At 36.6% G+C, this 25,345-nt stretch overlaps 1 protein-coding gene and 2 pseudogenes across 1 annotated transcript; 2 read left to right on the top strand and 1 right to left on the bottom strand.

Annotated features, from left to right (window-relative positions):
* The first annotated feature begins 3,245 nt into the window (after nucleotides 1-3,245).
* Nucleotides 3,246-9,248, top strand: LOC131839740 (tetraspanin-3-like; annotated as a pseudogene).
* Nucleotides 9,249-10,690: 1,442 nt separating this feature from the next.
* On the top strand, nucleotides 10,691-11,626 carry LOC131837861 (olfactory receptor 2AP1-like). Its single transcript, XM_059183525.1, has one exon. The coding sequence runs from the start codon at nucleotides 10,691-10,693 to the stop codon at nucleotides 11,624-11,626; it is 936 nt and encodes a 311-aa protein (XP_059039508.1).
* A 9,379-nt stretch (nucleotides 11,627-21,005) lies between these two features.
* LOC131839739 (olfactory receptor 6C74-like) lies at nucleotides 21,006-21,999 on the bottom strand (annotated as a pseudogene).
* Between the last annotated feature and the right edge of the window lie 3,346 nt (nucleotides 22,000-25,345).

Genomic DNA, 25,345 nt, shown 5'->3' with positions numbered 1-25,345 from the left:
ATTCAAACAAGTGGTAGGAAAAAAAGTAATCTTACTTTTTAAAACCTAAATGCATATACGTCAAATATTTGATGGGGGAGCTAAGAGTACTCAATGGAGAAAAGATAGTCATTTCAATAAACTGTGCTAGGAAAATTAGATATTCACATGTAAAAGAATGAAACTAGACCTTTATCTTATACCACTCAAAAAATTTAATCAGATTAAAGACTTATCTGTAAGACCTGAAATCATAAAACTCAGCATAGCAGTATTCATTATTTTTGCACCCACCCAGTGCTCCATGCAATCTGTGCCCTCTATAATACCCACCACCTGGTACCCCGACCTCCCACCCCCGCCCCTTCAAAACTCTCAGATTGTTTTTCAGAGTCCATAGTCTCTCATGGTTCACCTCCCCTTCCAATTTCCCCCAACTCCCCTTTCCTCTCTATCTCCCCATGTCCTCCATGCTATTTCTTATGCTCCACAAATAAGTGAAACCATATGATAATTGACTCTCTCTGCTTAACTTATTTCACTCAGCATAATCTCTTCCAGTCCTGCCCATGTTGCTACAAAAGTTGGGTATTCGTCCTTTCTAATGGAGGCATAATACTCCATAGTGTATATGGACCACATCTTCCTTATCCATTCGTCCATTGAAGGGCATCTAAGTTTTTTCCACAGTTTGGCGACTGTGCCCATTGCTGCTATAAACATTGGCGTACAGATGGCCCTTCTTTTCACTACATCTGTATCTTTGGGGGAAAATGCTTCTTGACATAGATCCTAGCAATGATTTTTGGATATAATACCTTAAGCAAAAGCAACAACAACAACAAAAACAAAGCAAAACAAAAACCAGGTGGGAGGGACTACAAGCTGATAATTTTCTGCACAGCAAAAGAAACAAATAGCAAAATTGTTTAGAATGGGAGAATATATGGAATGGGAGAATATATTTGCAAATTATAAAGTTGATACAGGATTAATAGCCAAAATATATAAAGAACTCATACAATTCAACAGCTTAAATCTGCAAATAATCCAGTTTGAAAATGGGAAGATGAAAAAAAAGAAAATGGGAAGATGTTCTGAACAGACATTTTTCCAAAGAATATATTCAAATGCCCAAGAGGTACATGAAAATGTGCTCAAAGGCACTAATCATTAAGGAAATGCAAATTAAAACCACAGTGAAATATCACCTTGGACTTGTTGGAGAGAATGGGTATCATCGAAGGGACAAGAGATAACAAATAGTAGGGAAGATATGGAAAAAAGGGAACAGTAGTGCACTCCTGGTAGAAATGTAAAGTGGAACAGCCACTATGGGACATGTAGTATGATGGTTCCTCAAAACAATAAAAAAAAATAAAGTGAGAACTATGGTATGACCCAGAAATTCCACTTCTGTGTATATATCCAAAGGAAATGAAATCACTATGTCAAAGAGATATATGCACACTCATGTTCATTACAGTATTATTTACAATGCAAAAATATTTACAATACATATATGCAATAGAATACTATTCAGTCATCAAAAAGAAGCAAATCCTGCCATTTATGATAATATTGTTGGACCCTGAGGGCATTATGCTAAGTAAAATAAGTCAGGCAAGTAATGTATGATCTCACTTATATGTGGAATCTACAAAACACTCATTGAAAAAGAGATCAGATTTGTGGTTACCAGAGGAAAGCTGTACAGGAAGGGAATACACAAAGTTGGCCAAAAGGTACAAACTTTCAATTATAAGATAAATAAGTACTGTGGATGCAATGTACAACAACATGACTACAGTTAATGCAAGTGTAGAGTAAATTTGAGAGTATCTTTTTTTTTTTTTTTTTTAGATTTTATTTATTTATTTGACAGACAGAGATCACAATTGGGCAGAGAGGCAGGCAGAGAGAGGAAGAGAAGCAGGCTTCGCACTGAGCAGAGAGCCCAATACAGGGCTCGATCCCAGGACCCTGGGATGATGACCCAAGACTAAGGCATAGGCTTTAACACACTGAGCCACCCAGGCATTCCAATTTGAGAGTTTCTAAGAGAGTACATCCTAAAAGTTCTTATCACATGGGGAAAAAAAAATTGTAACTGTATGAGGTTATGGATATTAACTAAACTTACATGGGAATCATTTTGTAATATACATATGTCAAGACATTATATTTATACCTTCAGCTTGTATTGGTGCTATATGTCAATTTTATCTCAATAAAATGGGAAAAAGCAAAATTAGTAAAATCTGAAAATAAAAATAAGACTCTGGGTGCTATTTCTGGTTCTTTCATTAACTATCTTATTGATCCTGATCAAAATAGAAACTCTCTGAGACTCACTTTGGTCATCCATAAAGGAACATGCTCTAAAATTATATGAAACAAAATTTGACAACAATAAATAGTAATGTATGGGTTATAAATGGCAAAGCGGTTAGCAGATGGGGTAGGAATTTTCATGCACAAGTTTGCAAAAGGAGCTTAACTTTAAGTTGAAAAAGAAGCATGCCTTGTGTTTAGCAAGGGAACACAGACAGCAAAGGTCCAGAAGAAAGTAAAGGAAGCTGTTTGCATGTTAACTGGCATTTTCTCTTTTTCTTATACATTTATTTATAGATTGGGCTTTTATTTGTCTGTTTTTTAGTTTACAGGCTTGTTTTTAATGACTCTCAAGGTATTGATTTCTCTTCAGCATATCTCATATGATATATATGATCACTGTTGTGAATGGAATTTTGTCCTCCCAGAGATAATGGATACATGTGAATATGATTTTATATGAAAACAAGGCATTTACACATATAATCAGTGAAGATAAGGTTATACTAGATTGGGGTGGGCCATAAATCCAATGACTAGGGTCATTATTTACGATGAGATTCAGACACACATAGATCCACAGATCCACAGGACCGACCTCCATGTCAAAATGGAGGCTGAAGATGGAGAGATGTGGCTGCAAGCCAGGAGTACTAAAGCTTGTTGGCCAGCACTAGAACCTAGAAGAAAAGCATGCAACGGTTTTTTTCCTCAGACCCACCAGACTTCTGGCCTCCTAAACTGTGAAAGAATGAATTTCTGTGGTTTTAAGTCACCGGTTTGGGGGAATTTGTTATGGCAGCCCTAGGACAGCAATATGGTTGCCACAGCTTTTTAGTGATTAGATGATTCTTCATGAGCTGTATGGCGGATGGGTAGGAAAATGGCCATGTCCTTTGCAATGTTATGCTACAGGTCCATTCAGCAGGAAAATGTCTGTTTATCATTCTTTGAATTTAGCTGAGTCCTGTGACTTGCTTTTGCAAAGAGATGTGACAGAGGAATATTGTGACAGTTCAGAGTGTAAGAATCAAGAAACCAAGCATGCATTCTCTCTCTGCCTCTTGAACTCCACAATTCGCATGAGAACAAGCAAAGTCAGTCAGCTGGAAGAGACAGCTATTAAAGCTGAACTGATTCATCCCTCTTGAAGCCATTCTAGATGAGCTTATAGCTAGTTGATTCCCCAGGATGTGGGAGAACCATGTCCATACAGCAGAACTGCCTAGCTGAACCATAGACTCATAAATAATAATATATGCTTGCTGTTGTAAATCACTAAATTTTGGGGATCTTTGTTATATAGAACTGGCAAAGTGATAAAAGATGCATGACTAATTCCAGATAATTCCTGGTTAAGGATCACATTCGTCTTGACTCTAACTAAACTGTTTCCACCGTAAAGCACAGTGCAGAGAGCCCGTATATGTTAACCACATATTGTAACAGAGCCTACTTAGCTTTCTTGTTACCCATGCGATATATTGAAATCTCCCTGCTTTCATCTGTCTCTCTGAATATTAACTTCATCCTCAAGCTTCCAATATTGTTTTCCATCTTTCTTGGACTTTTTTACATGGCTTAGATTTCCACTTACTTTTTGGATCTTATCACTACACTGATCTCAGCAGGAACTCTAGCTGCAGTTAGAAAATATTCCTAACCACCCCATTAGTCCACAGATACCTCTACTCTCAGTATAGTCCCTATACACCACCTTTTAGAAAATAAAACATGCATTTACTCACTGAGGTTTATGACCAAAAAAAAGTGATTAAGAATAGCTATTTAAAAAATAGTTATAAATAACATTTGCTGTATGCTGTATTTTAAAACTACAGAAAAAATGGTAATGCTATTATGTAGAGTATTTGTGGAAAATATACAAAGGAAACAGAATATCTGAATAGCTTTTTGTTTATAATGCTTAATTGGAGAAATTAGAGTGGCAGTTGGTTAAAAATAGGCCCTTTATTCCTTCTTCTTTTGGAAAACACCCACACGGTTGCAAAGCTAATTAATCCTTTCCCAGTGAACTTATCTACTATGTGAGAGTATGAGGTCAGTTGCAAGGCCAGGATTAATAGGGGTATAAGAAAATTTTAAGATTGGTGGGTATATTTATTTTCTTGATAGTGGTGAAGTTTTCATAGGTTACGGCATATCTCAAAACTTACCAAACTATATATTTTAAACATGTAAAATTTATTATAAATCAACTATACCTCAATAAAACAGAGTATCTAATTTAGACATCTAATTTGGCTTAAATAAATCCTCAACAAATATTTACTCAGCAAAGATATCATGTTGTGTGTCCTTCTTGTAGGGTGTCTTGTAGACACCCTAAAGTATCATAAAGAAACTGGTAGTTGCAAAAAAATTGCACAGGCATACAGAGAAGCTAGTACATAAAGTCCTTCATTTAGTGGAGCTTACAGTTTACTGAGAATGCTAGACAATAAACACATAGCAAATAAAGAAATAACAAAATCTAAGAGTGGTGTGAACAACAAAAAAAAATCTATTATGCATAAAATATCAAGCCAATTAAGTGTTAGACAGTGATTGAGTAGTGGTTATCTTGATAGTATGATCAGGGAAACTTCCCTTGAGAAATGCCCAATTCTGAGATCTCGGTGACGTGAGGGAGCTAGTCATGTGATGTTTAGAGAAAGAACAGCCATTACAATGTCTTTGAGTTGACTTTAAGTGGGCTTTGAGTTGACTTTGGGTGGGTATAGGTGACAAAGAAATAGCAAAAGATCCATTCACACAAACCAAAATGAGTAAGAAAAATAGTGGTAGAGAAATTCTAAGAGCTATGGAATGACAAGAAAGGCTTGGTGGGTATTTCAATCTGCTTATATGCTCTTGCTTCTTCTTCTTCTTCTTTTTTTAAGATTTTATTTATTTGACAGAGAGAGAGGTCACAAGTAGGCAGGGATTCAGGCAGAGAGAGGGGGAGAGCCCAATGAGCAGAGAGCCCAATGTGGGGCTCAATCTCAGGGTCCTGGGATCATGACCTGAGCCAAAGGCAGAGGCTTTAACCCACTGAGCCACCCAGGTGCCCATTTGTTTCTTCTTTTTAACCTGCTAGTTTGATCTATGTTTGTTGGGACAGAAAGCCAGGCATTCCTGAGTATTTTGAAGCAGACAAATTCTGATGACCCAAGGACCATTTCCCAGTGGGTCCTAAACCTTTATATTCTCTGATTTAGCCATGGAAGGAGCTCATTTGAAACTAAGGCAGAACCAATTCACCTGTTTGAGGTAGGAGAGAGCTGGTAATGGCTGCCTTGAACTACAGATGTATAGTCTCTTTATGTTTTGTCTGTTACCTTTCATGTTTGCTTGTTGATACAACTGTGTACATATTATTTTTAAATAAAATGTTGATTGATCTAAACAAATACAGGTAAAAATTTCACAATATAACAGTTTAGCATATGTACCTATTTTCAGGCAGAAAATGTTACACCACACTCACAGAATAGAACATAAAGTAAAACAAATCACATTTTCTTCTGTTTTTCCGTGATGCCAATTCCCATCTGTCATGGATTCAATGACAACAAATTCAACTTTCCTCCTAAATGCTTCTTAAACTAGCAAAGAGGTCCACCACAGAAGGAGGCAGAGGCTAAATATTGAAAGTTATATACAATTCATTGTAGAGATGATTTTACTTTAGGAGAAGGTATTGATAACCAGGGAAAGTTGGGGAGTTGGGAAAGGTTTTCCAAACCCTTTTAGGTACAAATAAACCTTTTTTTTTTTTTTTTTTAAGAAAAGAAACAGTTTCCTAGCAGTAAATCTTTTGAGTAAATATATCCTGTCTGGGTCAAGTATTTATTATTTGATCATTTATTATTTGATCACATATAGTATATCTATTATTTTTCTGGGAATAGCACTTATCTTTATTATAAAAAAGTTATCATTTTTTATTTTGCTGAAAGAAATTTGGTTGTTATAAGTTTTTCTTCTTACATAAAAGTTCTCATTTTGTTCATCTTTTATTTAGTAGAAGATGATGTTACTTACTAATACATAAACGTTTTTTATCTCATTTTGGACTTGTTTAATCAATAAAGTATTTCTATTATGTGGGAATCATTTACAAAGTCTTCATTTTATCCAAAAAATTATTATTTAAACAATGGAAATTTCAGGGTTTTAATGGTCTTTAGTGAATGCAATTGCTTCATTACTTTCTAAGTTATAATTTTCAGTCTTAATAGCTAGGATCTCACACAGAAGATTAACAACAGTATCTCCAAATTATCTGATACTATCTATTTTCATGTAGAAATAGAATATCATTATCAATGATTCAAATCCCCAAATTTATTTCAACTTTTGTCAATATTTCAATTTAGTGAGCTGTTTGGTCATAGTGGAAAGGTGTGCCCTAATATTTTTCTGCATATAAAGTATGGTAAAGCTCATAATTTGTGCATAATTTTTTATGCCCTACATTTATTTATCTGTACTCAATATGAAGTAGTCAAGATAATACTTTCAGACATAGCTAGCCATTATTTCAGCTAATACTTAAATTTACATTCTTAATATATTTTCTAATTGTCAATAACAAAATAGAATTTTTAATAACACTGATAAGTGCATAGCATATTTTGCTTTTAAAAATATTTATATAGAGGTATTTAACAAAAGGAAAAATTATCTGCAAAAGCACAAATTGATTGAAGTTATGTTAGGAACCCAGAAATTTTCTGGATATAATTCTAGACAATCAATGTCTTCCTAAGTTGGCAAAACTGCTCTTTTTTTTGTATTAAATACTTCTGGAGTTTTCACCTTGATAAGAATATATGATGTGTGGCTATTATTAACTTATTACTTCGGGAGCTTTCACCTTGATAAGAATATATTATGCATGACTATTACTAATTTATTACATAGTATGATATGAAAATATGTCAACATATATAGTAAAATAGTAGTTAAAATGAAAAGAATTTTATTTTTTGAGTAGAAAAAGCATTCTTAGTAGTATTTCTTTGTGTCTGATGATGAAAAGTATTAAGGGAATATTCTGAAGAGCTGTATGGATAAGCTTAATTGGAACTTTCATTTACATAAAAACTATAGCCTTTAATAAAGTAGGGCTATGCCTCTAAAAAAAGTCAAAAAGTATTTTACGTTAAAATTTTTACCAAATCTGTACAATTTTCTGGACTCTGTATAAAAGATGTACCTTATTCTTATGGGTAATTTATTTATGTTGAAGCTGGACAGATAGAGTGTATATGCTTGATATAACTAGAAAATAATTTGACTTTGTGACCAAGTGTTATGTTGTGGTAAACTATAATAAAGAAGAGGAGAATAAATTATGGTTGATTGTGATTGTTAGATACAATTGTATGAAGAGCTGAGCTTGAGCTGACATTTAAGGAACTGTAATTTGCGTATGGGCAGTTCTTGCATATAGCAAAAAAGCACAATCAGTGAGATTATTTTGATTTAATGTTTTGCCAAGTACTGACTAATCCACATATCTACATTAAATGGTGATAGCATTTATTGAGCCCTTTCCATGATCAAAGAACTATAAGTAATATGAATTCCTAACCCTTTTTTTGTCTTTTAGATTTTTTTAATTAACATATAATGTTTCAGGGGTACAGGTCTGTGTTTCATCTGTCTTACACAATTCACCGCACTCACCACAGCACATAGCCTTGCCAGTGAATTCCTAACACTTCATTAAGAATTAAGGAAAAGGGGTGCCTGGGTGGCTGAGTTGGTTAAGCATTTCCCTTCGGCTTAGATGGTGATCCCAGGGTCTAGGGATAGAGTCCTGCCTCAGGCTCCCTGCTTATCAGAGAGTCTGCTTCTCCCTCTCCTCTTGCTCCTACTTTCTTTCTCTCACTTGCTCACTCTGTCACTCTCAAATAAATAAATAAAATCTTAAAAAAAAAAAAAAAGATGAAGAAGAAGAATTAAGAGAAAAATCATCAGGCCTGGATCCAGGGCTCTGCTATTGCAAGGAGGGTACTGGGTGCAGGGAGGTGCCTGGGCCAGCCATTGCCACCTCACTAGGTGAGCACAGCCCTCTAGCAGAGCAGGGCCCCGGCAGCCGCAGCTGCAGAGGCCAATGCAGCATCACTCCTCCAAGACTCTGCTGGTGTTTCCCAACCTTATCTTCTGGGGGGCAGGTGGCATTTTATGCTATGTGGGAGCCTATATCTTTATCACTTATTATGACTGTGACCATTTCTTTGAAAATGTGTATACTCTCTTGTCCGTGGTAGTGATCATAGCTTTAAGAGCCCTGCTCTTCATTATGGACCTAACTGGCTGCTGTGCCACAATCCGAGAAAGCCACTGTGGACTTGCCATGTTTGTCATCATCCTATGCTTGCTTTTTGTCAGATAAGTTGCTGTGGTGGTTTTGGGATATGCTTACAGAGCAAAGGTGGAAAGTGAGGTTGATCGCAGCATTCAGAAAGTGTGTAAGACTTACAATGAACCGAACCTGATGCTGCTAGCCAGGCTCTTGATTAGGTACAGAGACAGCTTCACTGTTGTGGAATTCACAACTAGTCAGGCTGGGAAAACAGACCGGTTCAAAGAGACCAAAAACCAGAGTGTCCTTCGTAGCTGCAGCGGAGAGGCTCAGCAGCTGTAATGACAGTCTGGCCCACCCCTCTGACCTCTGTGCTAAGGGATGTGGGGCTCTAGTTGTGAAGAGGTTACTAGAAGTCATGATGCCTATTATCTGGGCAGCCCTGGCATTTGCAGCTATTCAGCTGCTGGGCATGTTATGTGCCTGCATCATATTGTGCAGGAGTAGAGATCCTGCTTGTGAGCTTCTCCTCACCAACAAAAGCTCATCTACTGTGCGTAGTAGAAAACACAAGCCTGAGCTTGTAAGTCCTGTTCTGATTTGGAAGGTGAATTGAGCAGGTCTACTCTGTTGGCAGCCTGAGTTTGTTTAATTAAAGCACACAGGTATTGGACGAAGCAGCTTGGCTCTTCAATGGGCTGCCCTACTTCCCTACCCACCTAGGACTTTCCTTTCCTCTATTCTAGCTGACTCTCCATGTCCCTAAGTTTTCTAGTATAGCAGTACATGTTCTAATTTCAGAACCATTTGCAGTTTGCATAGTGTGGGAGAATCGAAGGCAGCCTAAGCTCCTTCCGCTACCTCCATGGAATAATTGCGTTGCTGCCAGAGTATCACTGGACCCTTTCAGTCTTCATGATGGAGAAGTCTTGGCCAAAGGTCTTTGTGGGGAGGAAAAGGAAGCTGCGGTTAAAGTTAACACCAGATGGTGCCCCTTGTCAGTGTCCTTTTAAATAACATATACTGTAGTGCAATAAGATAGCAACCGCACAAAATTGCTAAGATAGATTTTAGAATCATAAAAAAAGAGAGAAATCATTCTAAGTTTAGACCCTCTGTAGGTGCACAGAATATTTATTCTAAATAAAAAAATTGAAAGAAGAAAAAAAAATAAAACAACAAAAAGAAGAAAACAACCAATTTCAATTTTAATTCTGTAGTTCATACCTTAATTTATATTTACTTTATTTGCTAATAAATTGAGAGTTAATATGGAAAGAACCAAGATGCCCTTCAACGGACGAATGGATAAGGAATATGTGGTCCATATACACTGTGGAGTATTATGCCTCCATCAGAAAGGATGAATACCCAACTTTTATAGCAACATGGGCGGGACTGGAAAAAATTATGCTGAGTGAAATATGTCAAGCAGAGAGAGTCAATTATCATATGGTTTCACTTATTTGTGGAGCATAACAAATATCATGGAGGACAAGGGGTGTTAGAGAGAAGGGAGTTGGGGTAAATTGGAAGGGGAGGTGAATCATGAGAGACTATGGACTTGGACTCTGAAAAACAATCTGAGGGGTTTGAAGTGGCGGGGGTGTAAGAGGTTGGGTTACCAGGTGGTGGATATTATAGAGGGCACAGATTGCATGGAGCACTGGCTGTGATGAAAAAATAATGAATACTGTTTTTCTGAAAACAAATAAATTTAAAAAAATAAATAAATAAATTGAGAGTTAAAATGATTTAAGAAATCTATTTAATCAAATAAAATCTACCTTCCACATTTGTTTTAGATTTGTCTATATGCATATGACACATAATATATATACACATATACAGAGTATACACACGTACTCATAATAACTTAGAGGAAAAACAAAATAGAAAGATTAGGAAGGAAAAGATAAATTAATGAAAAAAATGGTGAGAGCAACTGAAAATGTTCCTAAGAAGCAAGTCCTTTGTTAATTATAAAGTAAAATAAAGAAATGTGTTAATCACTTCATGTCATTATTATTTTCTGTCTTAATTTGTCTGAAGTTAGTGATGAGAAACCAAACATCAGTGGTAGAATTCATTCTCCTTGGACTGACAAATGATGCTGAACTTCAAGCTGTGCTTTTCCTTTTTCTGCTGCTAACTTATGTCTTAAGCATCATGGGAAACTTGACCATCATCATTCTGACCCTGCTGGATTATCGACTCCAGACTCCTATGTATTTCTTCCTCCGGAATTTTTCTGTTTTGGAAATATCTTTTACCTCTGTCTTTGTCCCCAAAATGCTAGTCAATATTGGAACTGGAGATAAGACTATCTCCTTTGCTGGTTGTTTCACTCAGTACTTTTTTGCCATTCTTCTGGGAGCAACTGAATTTTATGTTTTAGCTGCCATGTCCTATGATCGCTACGTTGCCATTTGTAAACCCCTACATTATACAACCATAATGAGCAGGAGACTCTGCATTCAACTTGTCCTGTGTTCCTGGTTCTCTGGTTTCTTGGTTGTCATTGTGCCACATGTAATGACTCTCCAGCTGCCTTTCTGTGCATCCAACGTCATCAATCATTATTGCTGTGACTATACTGTGCTGTTGCATCTGTCTTGTTCAGACACCCATTTCATAGAAATGATAGAGTTTATCTCTGGTGGAATCACCCTCCTCTTCACCTTGGTATTAGTGATTCTTTCCTACATGTACATAATCAGGACAATTCTGAGAATGCCCTCTGTTCAACAAAGAAAAAAAGCTTTTTCTACGTGTTTCTCTCATATGATTGTGGTCTCACTTTCTTATGGAAGTTGTATCTTTATGTACATAAATCCTTCTGTTGAGGATGCAGAAACTTTTAATAAGGGAGTGGCTGTCTTAAATACCTCTGTTGCTCCTCTGTTGAACCCTTTTATCTATACCCTGAGGAACAAGCAAGTGAAAATAGCCTTCAAAGATATGGTCAGCAAGATAACAGTGTTTTCAAGGTGAAACTAACTGAGGTTCATAACAATAATAAATAATAAATAAAGGTTTGAAAGACTGTCTATGTACATTATTATAACATTAAAGTTTGTTGTTATAGATTATCAGTACTGTTCATTGAGCACCAAAACAGTAAAACTATTTATTTAATGAAACCTGTTGTGTCATCACTTTATTTCTTAAAATTTGACAGGCCTCTAAATATGTATATATGTGTGTGTGTGTCCTCTAACATTTTTGTGCTACTTTTCTTTATTCATACCTTACTTTTAAAGAAAAGATTTGGGAGAATTGTGAATATGACTTCTAATAGTGTGTTTTTTACAACAGAGCTTTTCTTATCTTATCCACTGCCATACAGTGTTCAATCTCTGTATTTGGTAATTGACTAATCAAATAAATACTCAGGGGAAATCTACTTTAGTTTGCTAATAACAGTTTAAATAATATATTAGTGAATTAACACAAAGTTAATTTTCAAGTTATATTATTCAGATTTAAATTTAGTGTTTCCACAATAATCAGTTACTGAGAACTTAGGCTACTCAATGTTTGAGATAAAGAAAATTCTGAAGAAGGGAAAATCAATATATGTTTGCTTTTTAACTGATAGGAAAATGATTAATAATGATTTATACACACTTTAACTCGAGTGAATCTAAGCAAGAGGTAAAGGAATGATTATAATTTAGGTTAATTAGCACTATACCATTATAGCAAATTCATACAAATTTAGTGTTGTGCCTAGTCATTGTTCTGGTTCTCTTTCAGAAGCATATGGAATAAAGCTATATTAATTGTATCTACGGTGTTAATAGTTTTGCAAGCTTAAATCATATTCTATCTAAATTTCATACTAAATTTTAAATTTTCATAATCTAATATCCTCAGGCAGAATATCCATCACAAGCTGATATTTTCTGAACATTTCCTGTCTATATTAATTTTTCAGGAAGTATGGGTCAGACTCATAGTATGGGTAATTTTAAAATTTAAAGAAGGCAAAAAAAATAAAGAAGCTACAGATGTTTCTACTTTAATCTCTTCAATCTACAGATGAAGAAAATTGAGTCCTAGAGATATTAACAAACTTTCATTAAACCATATAGTTAAGTTTGTACTCTTGAAGTCTTTACTCATCCATCTAGTAATGCAAAATCTACTAAGTTGCAGATACTAAAAGAGAACCCTGGGAAACCATGGAGGAGAAAGATGATTGAAAATGTAGAACTTGTTAAGTCATATATACCTTGCCATAATTTCATCAGAAAAAACATCTAAATGCCAGGCACATAGCTGATGTTAACAAGTGAGTAAGTTTGATACTTTTTTAGTTTTTTAGATTGACGGGTAACTGACTCATTAGTTCCCTTGATTATTTGTTTTCTACATCATAAGTAGTACCTCAAAACATTAAGTCACATTATGGTGGTTGTTCAATTTCAAAAGAAGATCAAACAATAATATGTAGCTAAACATTATTTGCCAGAGGTAATTATTTTCAAAACAGATAAAGTTCCATTAATCCTTGATTTAATTAAAATACAAACGTAAATCAACACACCAACCAACCAAAAATCTAGGAATATTATGCTGAAGTAAATGAAAATCTGCAGAAGATAGGAAAATAAAGTTAATCAGATAGAGGAATCATGACATCCAAAGGAATAATAGGGACTAATAATTGAGTCTCTTAAATTAATTAGAATCTGAGTTGAGTTCAGGCTGGGTTACAGGTTTTCTTGCTGCTTTGTTTTTCTTTGTCTTTTTTTCTTTATTTATTTTTACAATTTTATGCAACTTAATTTATGCAAAATAAAGTGCATCCAATAAAGTTTACAACTTGAGATTTGATACATGTACACACCTCTGAAACCATTACAAAAATCAAAATAGTGAACTTCAAAAGTTTTTTTAGGCATTCTGGCAATATATCTCTAGAGGCTTTTAATGTTTCAACTTGGCCAGGCTGAGTTATTCTTCTAGGATTTCCCTTCCCAGTTTGTTTCCTGTTACAGTGGGTCACTAGAGAGATTATTTGGGGTATTTGGAGAATGGAGTAATTGGCTAATTGTGGTTTATGGACTCACATATGATTTATGGAAATCATTTTACCAAAGGGGAAAAAAAAGGAAAAGAATAGAAAATTATTGAAATATATAGTGAAAGATATGTGTGTATGTGTGTGTGTGAAAGAGAGAGAGAGATACAGAAAGAGAGATTGAGAGAGAGAGAAAGCCAGAAGAGACAGCAAGAGAGAGAGGGAGATTATTTTGTGCATATAAAATCAATTATCTATTTCAAGACAATTTTATTCCAAACTAGACCATATGGTAAAACTATAAGAAGCATCTTTCAAGTATGGAGCTTTCCAGATTTTTAAGTGGCATGTCAAATATATAAAATGACAAGGCACAGTGATAAACTACAATACCAGCTAATGGAATCAGCTTGAGAGTATCTTATTTATTCAATCTCTATGCTCAACCCCAAAACTGAAGCCATTACCATTTTAGTATGCACATAAACCACTCTTTATTAACAACTTATTGGAGAGTGTTGGTAGTGGATACACATAGCCTCTGGAATCAAGCAAAAGTGAATTTGAATTCTACCTTAGCCATGTGATGGGTCTAACTTCCTATATCTCTTTGAAATGTATTTTTTTTACAAGATAAAATCAGAATAATTTACAAGTTTTCATGTTTTTTTAAAATCTGGAATATACTTATGCTTATTTTATACTTTCAAATTTGCCTAAAAATATCTCAAAATTAAAAAATAGTAATTACCATATTATAGATGTAAAATCTAAGGAACACAGCTCCAAGATGAATAAGCAGCAGCTTGTAAAGCATCATATGTGATCTCTCAAGGTTGCATTTTATTCTTTTTTTTTCCGTATTTCTATTATTTCTTTAAAGAGTAAATAATAATGATCATAATAATAATAATAAATTTCTCTTTCTATTTGTACATGCTTATCTCTGGCAATATCTTTATTTTTTATTAGTATTGTGTTCAGTTAGCCAACATTTCGTACATCATTAGTTTTTGATGTATTCAACCATTCATTAGTTGCATATAACACCCAGTGTTCATCACAACACATGCCCTCCTAAATACCCATCACCTGGTTACCCCATCCTCCTACCCGTCTCCCTTGTAACCCTCACTTTGTTTCCTGGAGTCCAGAGTCTCTCATGGCTTGTCTTTCTCACTGCTTTCATTCCATTCAGGTTTCCCTCCCTTCCCCTAATGTCTTCCATGCTATATCCTATGTTCCACATATGAGTGAAACAATATAGTTGTCTTTCTCTGCTGGACTTATTTCACTTAGCATAATCCCCTCCAGTTCCATCCATGTCAGTATAAATTGTAGGTGTCCATCTTTTCTGATGGTTGAGCAATATTCCATTTTATATATGGGCCACATCTTCTATCTGACTATTGTGTATATTTCTTCTATGAACATTGGGGTATATATACCCCTTCTTTTCACTATATCTGTATTTCTTCAGTAATACCTTGTAGTGTAATTGCTGGGTCGAAGGGTAGCTGTATTTCTGAGGAACCTCCATACTGTTTTCCAGAGTAGCTGTACCAGCTTACATTCCCACCAGCAATGTAACAGGGTTTCCCTTTCTCTACACCCTGGCCAATAACTGTTGTTTCCTGTCTTGTTAATTTTTGCCATTCTAACTGGTGTGAGGTGGTGTCTTTTTGTGATTTTGATTAGTATCTCCTGGATGGCTGGTGATGTTGAACCTTTTTTCATGTGTCTGTTAGCCATTTGTATGTCTCCTTTGGAGAAGTGTCTCTTGATGTCTTCTGCCCATTTCTTGATTGGATTATTTGTTTTTTGGATGTTGGGTTTGAGAAGTTCTTTATATATCTTGGATACCAGCCCTTTATCTGTAATGCCATTTGCAAATACCTTCTCCCATTCCATGGCTTATCTCTTAGTTTTGTTGACTGTTTCCTTTGCTGTGCAGAGCTTTTTATCTTGATGAAATCCCAAAAGTCCATTTTTACTTTTGTTTCCCTTATCTTTAGAGATGTGTCTTTAAAGAAGTTGTGGTGGCCAATGTCAAAGTCTTCTCCTCTAGGATATTGATGGATTGTTGTCTCACATAGAGGTATTTCATCCTTTTGGAGTTTATCTTCAGTATGGTGTAAGAGAATGGTCCAATTTTACTATTCTGAATGTGGCTGTCCTATTTTCCCAACACAATTTATTGAAGAGACTGTCTTCTTTCCATTGGATATTCTTTCCTGATTTGTTGAAGATTAGTTGAACATAGAGTTGAGGGTTGACGTCTGGGTTCTCTATTGTGTTCCATTGATCCATGTGTGTGTTACTGTGCCAATCATGCTGCCTCGAGGATCCCAGCTTTGTAATATAGTTTGAAGTCAGGCATTGTGATGCCCCCATCTTTGGTTTTCTTTTTCAACATTCCCCTGTCAATTCAGGGTCTTTTCTGGTTCCATACAAATTTTAGGATTATTTGTTCCAGCTCTGTTAAAAACATCAATGGTATTTTGATATCAGGGATTGCACTGAAAATGTAGATTGCTCTGGACAGTAGAGACTTTTTAACAATATTTATTCTTCCAATCCATGAGCATGGAATAGTTATCCACCCTTTTGTGTCATCCTCAGTTTCTTTCATAAGTGTTTTGTAGTTTCTAGAATATAGATCCTTTACCTCTTTGGTTAGATTTATTCCTTGATATCTTATGGTTTCTGTTGCTATTATAGATGGAATTGATTCCCTAATTTCTCTTTCTACAGTTACATTGTTAGTATATGGAAAAGCAACTGACATCTGTGCATTGTTTTGTATCCTGCCACGTTGCTGAATTGCTGTATGAGTTCTAGTATTTGGGGGTGGAGTCCTTTGGGTTTTCCACATAAAGTGTCATGTCATCTGCGAAGAGAGAGAGTTTCACTTCTTCTTTGCTAATTTGAATGCCTTTTATTTCATTCCATTGTTTAATTGCTGAGGCTAGGACTTCCAGTACTATGTTGAAGAAAGGTGGTGAGAGAGGGCATCCTTGTCATCTTCCTGACCTTAGGGGAAAAGTGCTCAGTTTTTCCCCATCAGCTTATCTTATACATCATTGATTTGATCTTCTTCCTCATTTATCCTGTTAGAGTATCCAGTTTAGAGTGCATCCCATTCATGGCATTTTTAAGTTTGGCCTGATTAAATCTCATTTCTGCCTATAGAGATTCTATATTGTCACTAATGCTTTTTTCAAGCCTAGCTATTGACTTCATGATTGCTATCCTAAATTCTATATCTCACACCTTGCTTATATCCATATCTATTAGTTCTATGGCAGAGGACAATGTCTCTGGTTCTTTTCTTTGTTGAGGGTTCCTCCTCCTAGTCATTCTGCCAAGGGGTGGTTGAGCAAATGAACAGAATCCAAAATATCAACCATGACACAAGTAAAATGCACCTTAGAAAAAATCTGAGGTGATGATAAGCTACCACAGATATGCAAACAAAGCCAAGATGATCCAAATAAATTTAAAAAGTGTGTGTGGGAACACCTGGGTGGCTCAGTGGGATTAAAGCCTCTGCCTTTGGTGCAGGTCATGCAGGGTCCTGAGATCGAGCCCCAAATCAGGCTCTCTACTCGGTGAGAAGCCTGCTTCCCCCCTCTCTGTCTCTGCCTGCCTCTCTGCCTACTTGTGATTTCTGTCAGATAACTAAATTAAAAAAAAAAAAAAGTGTGTGTGGTGGGGAGAGATTATAATTTCTCAGGGTGGACAAAGAAGGGTGATCTACCTGTTCCTGCTTGATTTTTGTTCTGTGTGTTAGAAGACACTACATCTAAAATTTGCAAAGAAATAAGAATACCTATATATCAATTGGATAGCTATATGTAGAAGTATGAAATGTGACCATTCTCTTCTACCATACACAAAGATAAACTCAAAATTAATAAAAGACCTCAACATGAGACAGGAATCCATTAGAATCCTAGAGGAGAACATAGGCAGTAACCTCTTCGAAATTAGCCATAGCAACTTCTTTCAAGATATGTCTCCAAAGGCAAAGGAAACAAAAGCAAAAATGAACTTTTGGGACTTCATCAAAATCAAAAGCTTCTGCACAGCAAAGGAAACAGTCAACAAAACAAAGAGGCAACCCATGGAATGGGAGAGATATTTGCAAATGACAGTACAGACAAAAGGCTGATATCCAGCATCTGTAAAGAACTTCTCAAACTCAACCCACACAAAATAGATAATCATGTCCAAAAATGGGCAGAAGACATGAACAGACACTTTTCCAATGAAGACATACAAATGGCTATCAAACACATGAAACAATATTCATCATCACTAGCCATCAGGGAGATTCAAATTAAAACCACATTGAGATACGCCCTATACACCAGTTAGAATGGCCAAAATTAACAAGAGAGGAAACAACATGTGTTGGTGAGGGTGTGGAGAAAGAGGAACCCTCTTACACTGTTGGTGGGAATGCAAGTTGGTGCAGCCACTTTGGAGAACAGTGTGGAGATTCCTCAAGAAATTAAAAATAGAGATTCCCTATGACCCTGCAATTGCACTACTGGGTATTTACCCCAAAGATACAGATGTATTGAAAAAAAGGGCCATCTGTACCCCAATGTTCATAGCAGCAATGGCCACGGTTGCCAAACTGTGGAAATAACCAAGATGTCCTTCGATGGATGAATGGATAAGGAAGATGTGGTCCATAACCCTATGGAGTATTATGCTTCCATCAGAAAAGATGAATACCCAATTTTTATATCAACATGGATTGGACTGGAAGAGATTATGCCAAGTGAAATAAGTCAAGCAGAGAGAGTCAATTATCATATGGTTTCACTTATTTGTGGAGCATAACAAATAACATAGAAGACATGGGGAGATGGAGAGGAGAAGGGAGATGAAGGAAATTGGAGGGGGAAATGGACCATGAGAGACTATGGACTCTGAAAAACTATCTCAGGGTTTTGAAGGGGTGGGGGGTGGGAAGATGGGTCAGCCTGGTGGTGGGTATTGTGGAGGGCACATATTGCATGGAGCACTGGGTGTGGTGCATAAACAATGAATTCTAGTACACTGAAAAGTAATTAAAAAAAATAAAAAATTAAAAATCTAAATCCTTAAAAAGAAGAGTATCTATATATCTATATATTTATATATATCTCAAGATAAAATTGAATAGAGTGAAAAATGGGCTAGTATGGGGCATAAATCTATAAAATGTACACATGACCAAAATTAAGGTTAAAAATGACTTAAAAACTTAAATTAGGAAATGACTATTCTTGATACAGGAACATAGTAAAAAAGAAAAGAAAAGAAAAGAAACAAAAAGAAATGTAAAATTTTAGCCTGAAGTATAAACCAGTTGTGAGAGAGTACCTGGAGCTCTCTATATTATTTTCCCCTGGCCCTGAAGTTTTACAGTCTTGTGGAAATAAGCTTATGATTCACTTGTTCTTCCAATCTGTCTTCTGGGGAGAGAAACTGCAGCTCAGATTCTCAGGCATCTTTGCCTGGGTGTAGTTGCCCCACCCCTTGTTAGGGGGGTGGGCTTAATGTGAGCTGGTTATCTATTTGGCTTTTTTCCCTAGTGTTTTTCCACTTGTATTTAGTGGGTCAGAGCAAATATGGTTTTGTGGGAATCTCTGGCTCAGAGCCACAAGTTTATAGTCCCCCTTCTTCAATAAATCCTCCAGGCTAAACTATCTCCACTTCTGTCTGTACCAAACTCCACAGACTCTCACTATTCGTGCCTGCTGTAACTCTCCTGGGGGGATCTGTGGCACCTCTGCACTTTGTGACTTTGTAATTACTAGGAGCTATGGGCTCACATGTGCGCCCTCTTCCTCAGCAATCAGGTCAAGGCTAGGTGCAGCCCCATTGTACTTTCAGAGGTCACAGTGCCCCGAGAGCTGTTGCCCTGTCATGGGTGCAAGCTGTTTTGTATCTCCCCTGGGATGTTAAACACCCCACACCTTCTAGACCTTTTTGTGGTGTTCAGGCAGAGAGTCATCTCCCTACTAACCTGGCTTAAGTTTTAGGATGACTAAACCCCTCTGGGCTCACTGACCATAACTAGTCCCCCTGCTCCACTGTTTGAGTGATCTATCAGTTCAGGCTCCCCACCTAATTTCTGAGTTTCCTAGAATCCTGAGACCACAATGATCCACCTAGAGTTCTACCCTATTCATCTTCTGTACCTTTTTCAGAGAGGAATATCTGTCACTGCAGCAGATTTGTAAGGGTCCTGGTTTTGTGCTCTAGTCTTAGATCACTTTCCAGTGGCTGGCTTATGGAGGCTCCCTCCCTACTCCGTTTATCTTCTGATATTTCCCTCAAAGATTCAAAGTTCTACACCTCTTACTTTTCAAAAAGTAGTCATTTTTCTGCTTGTAGAGATCCAGATAAATCTTCTTACATCTCAGGTTAAATGCATGTGTGTTCAGAATCACTTGATAGATATCATGCTAAATTCAAGAGACCAGAAGAAACAAGGTCCCCTACTCTCCCACCATCTTCCCTAAACTTTGCTGCATTTTATTCTTAATCAATGTTATGTGATGGGGCACCTGGGTGGCTCAGTCTGTTAAGTCTCTGACTCTTGATTTTGGCTCAGGTCATGATCTTAGGGTTGTGAGATCAACCCTGCATCAGGCTCTGTTCTCAGTGTGGAGTCTGTTTCTCTCTCTCAGCCTCTACCCCTACTCATGCTCTCTCCCTCTCTCTTTCTCAAATAAATAAATAAATCTTTTTTAAAAAGTTATGTGATTTGGGACACACATGAGTCAACATTTACTTATTTACTTTTACAGCATAAAGTACAAAATAATAACACTATATAATTTTTTATTATACTAGCATAGTGGTTTTTTTAAATATCAAGACAAAGAATGACAGTGATATTTTAATTGCAACTTTCCACTTTTAAATACCTTTATTTTAAAACAATAGAGAATGTGTATCAGGACATAAAAAGACAAGCCAAGGTAAAACCCCAAAGAAGACATCATAAGATTGTTTTGAACTTATCAAGATTTTTTAAAAAAATCAAATATAAAATCAAAATATACTACACAGATATGGAAATAATTAAGTCTCCATGAACTAATACATAAAGTTGATTAAAATAATCATTCAAATACTTGCTACATTTAAATGGAAGAAGATAAAGGGGTCAAATTTGAGAACTCTTACAATGGAACAGAAAAATAGTTTTAGTATTGTGAAGGGCAAGGTGTTATTGAGAAACAAGAGCTAATATAAACATCATGACATTTCAGAAAGAAGTGAAAGGACAGATATGACTATATATTGAATGGTGCAATGGTAAAATTGGGACCCAGTCTAAGCACTTCTTTTGCAATTTTCCTCATTAACTTTCCTTATATAGATCTCATTATGATTGTATTTGAATACAAATAGAAATCTTTGTAGCAAGTTCTTAAATGCTTGCTTTACCTGCTGGTTCCTTAGAGTATAAATGAAGGGGTTTAAAAGCGGAGCAATAGAAGTATTGAGAATTGCCACTCCCTTCATTAAGGATATCCTCTGTTTGACTGAGGGTTTAATGTACATGAAGATGCAGCTGCCATATGAGAGGGAGATGACAATCATGTGAGAAGAACATGTGGAGAAAGCCTTTTTTCTCTGGTTGGCAGAAGGAATTTTTAAAATTGTCAAGGCAATGCATGTGTATGATAGAATCACTAATGCCAAAGTGACCAGCAGAGTCACCAAAGTTAAGACGGATCTCATCATTTCCAACACATGCGTATCAGTGCAGGGATTTGCAAGAGGGGAGCAGTGTCAGAGTAGAAATGATCAATGATATTGGAGTCACAGAAGTCCAGGCTTAAGCCTAAAATGAGTCCTGGAAAGATGATGAGGAAACCAGTGATCCAAGAGCTAAGGACTAATTGGATACAGATTTTGCTGTTCATAATGATTGTATAATGCAAAGGCTTACAGATAGCAACATAACGATCATAGGACATGACAGCCAGGAGATAAAATTCAGATGCACCAAGAAGGAAGGCAAAAAATAACTGAGTTGCGCAACAGTTATAGGAAATCGTTTTGTCACCGGTTGCCATGCTCACAAGCAATTTGGGGATGCAGACTGTAGTATAAAAAATTTCTAAGAAAGAAAAACTTCAAAGAAAGAAATACATAGTGGTCTTGAGACGAGAATCCAGCAAAGTGAGAGTAATGATAACTAAGTTTCCTGAGATGCTTAACAAGTAGATGAGGAGCAGGAAGATAAATACACATTCTTCAGTTTGGAGTTCTGTGTCAATCCTGAAGAAATAAATACTGTCACAGTTGTACAGTTTTCCATCTTGACCTTCTGATATACTTTTGCTCTGGTAAAATTATTGAGAAAAAAATATGTACAGGTACCAAAGATAAAATATGAAGATAACATTGTCAAAATATTAGTAATTGCTATTGGTAATGTAAGATAAACTCTAACAAAAGCTGTTACATTGCTTCTGAAGAAAGACAAATATTTTCTACAAATCTGATGAAATAAAAATCCATCTTATAAATAATCTTTATAGCATGGCTTACATTTATGGTAATGAGGTAAAGAAATGAACAGGCATGTGAAAAAAATTATTTCGTCTTTGCTCAGTATGTAAGGACAAAAATGTCATCGTACTTGTACTCAGCCTGATGACTATGTAAGTATCATTGCCTCAAAGAACTGACCATGTGTGCAACCGAGAAACAAAATGATGTATGAATGTTTAAGATGGTTTGCTGCTGCCCCTCGGAACAATTTGTTACTTAAACTGTAACCCCTGGAGGATTTTACTAGTTGCCAAGCACATTTAGACATGGCCTTAAAAAATACTGATACTGACAACAGGTCTTTGGGGAGAAGGACGATGTATGACTGTGAAGTTGGGCAGCTGGGGATGCCCGGCTCGCTCAGGGCTGAATGCTGCCCCTACACAAAAGCTGGGCAGCTGGGGATGCCTGGTTTGCTCAAGGCGGAATGCCGCCCCTTCACAGAAGCCGGGCAGCCAGGAACACCCGGCATGCCCAGGGCGGAACGTTGCCTGCTTTAGGGAAGCCAAGCACCCGGGAACGCCTGTTCAGCTCAGGGTGGAACAAAAACCGCCTGCTTCCCTTTTTAGTTATAGCTCTTTTCTCTTCCCAGAAGTGCTCCTTGTTAGTTAGATGAGTCCTTTGAATATGCTTGGTTAACTATAAACTTTATCCTCCTTCTTGCTTGTCTGCAAAACGGGATTAACATTTGACCTTCAACAATCCTTCTGTTGGCTATTGTTTTCTATCCAATAAAAGTGAGACTGTAGAGTTGCTCATGGCAGCAGTCCTTTTCAACTGTTGTCTCCTGCTTCCAGTCTTGCAGCTGACTTGTTTGTGCCTAATTCTTCTCTCGTCACCGACTGGAAGCGGCAGTGGTTGAAATAGAAATCCAGCTTTGGGTATAAGATCATCCTGGAAGCAATTCAGTATAACAACTGTAGCTCTTCCCAGGTTTAGCCTGTGCCACATCCACTCAGCTAATGAACACACTTTCTTGGTCCTATCTGATTTTTTATTCCTATAAATCAGTGTAGTGGGTTTTGTCTCCATTCCATCTCTTCATTTCGTCACTTTTTATCATCTCCTATGCCAATTTTAAATTTTTCTGATTGCACAGTAAAACTAACTTGAAAAGAATTAAACAAATTCAGTGTTTCTTCTGGTTATAGTTCTCAAAACAGGAAGAGAATAACACAATAAAATGCAAAATAAAGTGAATAAGCATTCAGAGAGGGGGAAATGAAATAGGGAAGGAAGAGAAGGAAGATGAAAGAAGTAGAAAAGAGGTAGCACCATAGGGGAAGACCATAAAGAGAAAAACTTACCATTAATATTAGAGTCTTCTTCACAGGGCTGCAAGGTTGGTTCAACATCCACAAATCAGTCAATGTGATACAACACATCAATAAAAGAAAGAACAAGAACCATATGATATTCTCAATAGATGCTGAAAAAGCATTTGACAAAGTACAGCATCCCTTCCTGATCAAAACTCTTCAAAGTGTAGGGATAGAGGGCACATACCACAATATCATCAAAGCCATCTATGAAAAACCCACCGCAAATATCATTCTCAATGGAGAAAAACTGAAAGCTTTTCCGCTAAGGTCAGGAACACGGCAGGGATGTCCATTATCACCACTGCTATTCAACATAGTACTAGAGGTCCTAGCCTCAGCAATCAGACAACAAAAGGAAATTAAAGGCATCCAAATCGGCAAAGAAGAAGTCAAATTATCACTCTTCGCAGATGATATGATACTATATGTGGAAAACCCAAAAGACTCCACTCCAAAACTGCTAGAACTTATACAGGAATTCAGTAAAGTGTCAGGATATAAAATCAATGCACAGAAATCAGTTGCATTTCTCTACACCAACACCAAGACAGAAGAAAGAGAAATTAAGGAGTCAATCCCATTTACAATTGCACCCAAAACCATAAGATACCTAGGAATAAACCTAACCAAAGAGACACAGAATCTATACTCAGAAAACTATAAAGTACTCATGAAAGAAATTGAGGAAGACACAAAGAAATGGAAAAATGTTCCATGCTCCTGGATTGGAAGAATAAATATTGTGAAAATGTCTATGCTACCTAAAGCAATCTACACATTTAATGCAATTCCTATCAAAGTACCATCCATCTTTTTCAAAGAAATGGAACAAATAATGCTAAAATTTATATGGAACCAGAAAAGACCTCGAATAGCCAAAGGGATATTGAAAAAGAAAGCCAACGTTGGTGGCATCACAATTCCAGACTTCAAGCTCTACTACAAAGCTGTCATCATCAAGACAGCATGGTACTGGCACAAAAACAGACACATAGATCAATGGAACAGAATAGAGAGCCCAGAAATAGACCCTCAACTCTATGGTCAACTAATCTTCGACAAAGCAGGAAAGAATGTCCAATGGAAAAAAGACAGCCTCTTCAATAAATGGTGTTGGGAAAATTGGACAGCCACATGCAGAAAAATGAAATTGGACCATTTCCTTACACCACACACAAAAATAGACTCAAAATGGATGAAGGACCTCAATGTGCGAAAGGAATCCATCAAAATCCTTGAGGACAACACAGGCAGCAACCTCTTCGACCTCAGCCGTAACAACATCTTCCTAGGAACAACGCCAAAGGCAAGGGAAACAAGGGCAAAAATGAACTATTGGGATTTCATCAAGATCAAAAGCTTTTGCACAGCAAAGGAAACAGTTAACAAAATCAAAAGACAACTGAGGGAATGGGAGAAGATATTTGCAAACGACATATCAGATAAAGGACTTGTGTCCAGAATCTATAAAGAACTTAGCAAACTCAACACCCAAAGAACAAATAATCCAATCAAGAAATGGGCAGAGGACATGAACAGACATTTCTGCCAAGAAGACATCCAGATGGCCAACAGACACATGAAAAAGTGCTGCATATCACTCGGCATCAGGGAAATACAAATCAAAACCACAATGAGATATCACCTCACACCAGTCAGAATGGCTAAAATCAACAAGTCAGGAAATGACAGATGCTGGCGAGGATGCGGAGAAAGGGGAACCCTCCTACACTGTTGGTGGGAATGCAAAGCTGGTGCAACCTCTCTGGAAAACAGCCTGGAGGTTCC

This window comes from Mustela lutreola, chromosome 8 (assembly GCF_030435805.1).
Source record: "Mustela lutreola isolate mMusLut2 chromosome 8, mMusLut2.pri, whole genome shotgun sequence".
Classification (NCBI taxonomy): domain Eukaryota; kingdom Metazoa; phylum Chordata; class Mammalia; order Carnivora; family Mustelidae; genus Mustela; species Mustela lutreola.
This window is presented reverse-complemented; position numbering and strand designations above follow the sequence as displayed.